The sequence below is a fragment of the Triticum dicoccoides genome, chromosome 5B (assembly GCF_002162155.2).
Source record: "Triticum dicoccoides isolate Atlit2015 ecotype Zavitan chromosome 5B, WEW_v2.0, whole genome shotgun sequence".
In the NCBI taxonomy this organism is placed as follows: domain Eukaryota; kingdom Viridiplantae; phylum Streptophyta; class Magnoliopsida; order Poales; family Poaceae; genus Triticum; species Triticum dicoccoides.
The window spans coordinates 407,964,284-407,967,808 of NC_041389.1; the positions used below are offsets into that span (position 1 = coordinate 407,964,284).

General features: G+C 53.1%; 1 protein-coding gene across 1 annotated transcript; it reads left to right on the forward strand.

Moving 5' to 3' along the window:
• The first annotated feature begins 617 nt into the window (after positions 1-617).
• On the forward strand, positions 618-1,517 carry LOC119309571 (low molecular mass early light-inducible protein HV90, chloroplastic-like). The gene is made up of 2 exons (XM_037585551.1): positions 618-925; positions 1,024-1,517. The coding sequence occupies exons 1-2, from the start codon at positions 761-763 to the stop codon at positions 1,375-1,377; spliced, it is 519 nt and encodes a 172-aa protein (XP_037441448.1). The 5' UTR covers positions 618-760; the 3' UTR covers positions 1,378-1,517.
• The last annotated feature ends 2,008 nt before the right edge of the window (positions 1,518-3,525 follow it).

A 3,525-nucleotide genomic window follows, 5' to 3' on the forward strand; every position in this document is an offset into this window, starting at 1 on the left:
GCCGGAGCAAAAAAATTAGGGAACATTATTTTGCGTGAGTAATCTTCCATGCCGTGTAAAAGTGTGCCCTTGTAACAAACTCTATCCTCTTCTTATTTAATAGATGAGGCAAATCTTTTGCCTCCGTTTCGAAAAAAATAAATTACTTTGTGATACTTCGGGACTTTTTAATAAGATGGTTGCATGCATCGTTCCGATGCAGAGGCCGTGGGCATGCCTCCTCTTCCAAAAAAAGGAAAGAAAGAACTCACGCGAGTACAACAATGGCCGTCGAGAAGAAAGTTTACATGCATGCTTTCCTGCCTGCGAGGTTCCGAAGTTCACATAACGTACGTTTTTCTCAAGGTGCTTTTGATTAGCTCGGGCGAGAAACAAAAACCGAATCACATAGAGCTGCGTGCCGACACAATCTTGTCCTCTATGCTTTGCAACTTGTCTGACTGTTTGGCGGGTTACGAAGGAAGCCCTCCGCAGGTTGGCCTCCACGTCTGCGCACTCGCTGCCTCGCTCCACGTCGAGGCTATTCATTTCATGGCCGAGAGCCGCTCGCGACGTGGGCACCGCCGCGGCCACCTCGTCACGGGTTGGCTCGCGCGGAGCGTGGCCTATAAAATGTGCCCACTCACTCAAAACAATACACCAGCAAACACTCGGCGACACACGACAAACAGCAAGTACTAGCAATCATCTAGCCGATTCTTCCCTTGCTGCAGCATCTGTAGCTTCCTTCTCGCCTTCGTTCACCTTCCGCGGCTGATTAATGGCAACCATGATGACCATGAGCTCCTTCGCCGGTGCCGCCGTCCTGCCGCGTGGCTCGGCCGGCCACTTCGGTGCCCAGTCTCTGCCAGCACTGGGCCGACGCGCCCTCATCGTCAGGGCACAAACCGAAGGCCCGAGTGCACCACCGCCAAACACACCCAAGGTACGTATCCACATAAGCAACACAGTGCAGTGTTAGTTAAGCCTCTACATAGTGTTACTCGGTTTGTGCCAGGTTTCTGATATTTGTTCCTGACACAGGCGAGCACCTCGATCTGGGACGCGCTGGCGTTCGCCGGACCCGCGCCGGAGCGCATCAACGGGCGGCTGGCCATGGTGGGTTTCGTGACTGCGCTTGCCGTGGAAGCAGGCCGTGGCGACGGGCTCCTCTCGCAGCTCGGCAGCGGCACCGGGCAGGCGTGGTTCGCCTACTCCGTGGCGGTGCTGTCTGTGGCGTCGCTGGTGCCACTGCTCCAGGGCGAGAGCGCTGAGGGCAGAGCCGGTGCCATCATGAACGCCAACGCGGAGCTCTGGAACGGCCGCTTCGCCATGCTCGGCCTCGTCGCGCTCGCCGCCACCGAGATCATCACCGGCGCGCCCTTCATCAACGTGTAAAACTAGCTTTGTCGTGGACCGGATAACACAACCTGTACCTAGGACATGTAAATGATGAGAATTGATCATCCTCATATTCTTTGTAGTGCTTATACTAATTAAAGACAGTTCATACTACGGGAGCTGCTTTGTTTCTCATTCGAGATCTTCTTTTCACGTACTGAAATTTGCTTCTTTATCGTGTACCTTAGTATAATCGATAAGGGTCATTTCAACTTTGGCACAGTCTTTACCTAGTGTTGCATTCGGTAAAGGGTGTTTGGCATATACCCTTCGCACAAAGCAGAGTATACTGAGTTTCTTACCTGGCAAAGGCTTTGCCGAGTATCAAAAGAGGGTATTCGGCAAAATAAAGTGTTTGGCGGCTAGATGATGCAAATTTTACTTGACACGTGTCTCAGGTGCTTTGCCGAGTTTTTCTTTACCTCCACCAATGGTCATTCAGCACACGGATCATGTGTTTCTTTCCTACATGTATTTGTATTAACTACAATACGTATAGCATTGCAATATAGACACAAGAAATGGCATAGTGTACTTAGTAGTTGTAGCAGGGAATTAAAAATAAGTGGAGATCCCTAAGGTTAAGAAATTGTGATGGTGTATGTTTAGATTTTATTTAAGGTCAAACGATGAATCAACCGGCACTTCACCTTCTGGCACATTCCCTCTCGAAACTTAAATTCTTTCGCCAAGTTGGTCCGATTTTCAAGCAGTACATGTCATAACTTCTGCAAAACCTTATCAAATTTTTACCTCGCATATTGATACCATATGATGATACCATCTTAGGTTTCATGTTGTTTAGATTTTGTTTGGCTTTTTTCTATAAATTAAAAATTGATAAGTTCATGTTCCAGGTTGAGGCTTGGCACCCAGATGTTTGAATTCATTTTATTTTCTTGAGTAAAGCCTATGCATAGACTAAAGAATACAAATAGTATTTTTCAAACCAATTTTGCCAACTATTTCATACACTTACAATTCAAATTTGAATTATATTCACTAAATGCCTGAAAATGCACTAACTAATATAAATATAGCAATCGAACCCCCAAAAAAGCCAAATTATGGCTTGAAACATGTGATGATGTATGTTGAGCATAGAAAAAGTTCCAAGATAAAACAATGAAGCTACCAGTCCCGATGAATGCGGGGCGGAGGGGGGGTACACCGCCTTGCCCATGGCCATCGACGCCGATCCGCCAATAGCACAACCGCGAAAGAGAGCTCAACTCAGACCGACACCATGCATGACCGAACACTAGGTCAGGAGAGCACAACGCAGAGAAACGGATCGGCATGGACAAGTCAGCCTTCTGAACATGCTCGCTGATAGACGTCGTCGACCACCAGAGGAGCCCCACCTGCGCAGAAAAGAACTGCAGCCCCGACACCACACCAAACGCGCTCCAAGCCGCGCGAGCCAGTCCTACCCAATGTTGCCCGATGTCGCACGCCGCCCCAGAGGGGAACAATGCGCGCCTCAAAGGCCAGGAGAAATGGCCGCAGCCAGATCCGCCCACGGACCCACGGCGCCAATGTATTGTCACCATGTCCACACACACACGCGCGCGGGCGTGCCTAGCTGCCACGCCACCATTGGCCACTAGATAAGGATCGCGCCCCCACACGCTTGAGGCCTCGCTACCCGAAAAGACACGCAGGTGGGACGAGACTCCCCGCCGCAGCCGCAGCCACGCGGGCTTCGCTTGGCGGCGCAAGGAGGAGGAAGGAGAGGGAAAGGGAGGAGGCGGCGGCGCTAGGGTTGGCCCTCGGGTCACTTGTGGAAGCGACATGGGGCCAAGATTGGAATGGGTGAGATTAATTATATGCACACGAGGTTATGTCTCCCCGTAGCGGCTCCCGCGACTAGGCGGGCGCTAGGGTTTCCCCCGCTCCCCTCCCGCCGCCGCCGACCCTCCCGCCACCGTCGGCCGTCGGCCTCGCCCCCCGCCTCCGCCCCCCTTCCGCCCTACCCTTCCTCCGTCTAGGCCGCCTCGCGCCGCCTCCCCGGGAGGTGGTCGGGGCGGAGCTCGCGCCCCTCGCCCGCAGGTCCCCTCCTCCCCCGTCTCCCCTCGCCGCCGTCGGCGGGCGCCCCCGGCGCTGGCCCGGGTGGTGCCGGCGGCGGCGGGCCCTCCAGTCCCC

What these genes read in the sequence shown, in the direction of transcription:
- LOC119309571 (XM_037585551.1), top strand. Translation starts at nt 761, where the DNA reads ATGGCAACCATGATGACCATGAGCTCCTTCGCCGGTGCCGCCGTCCTG. An exon ending in CACCGCCAAACACACCCAAG is followed by an intron (nt 926 to 1,023) that starts GTACGTATCCAC and finishes TTCCTGACACAG; the next exon opens with GCGAGCACCTCGATCTGGGA.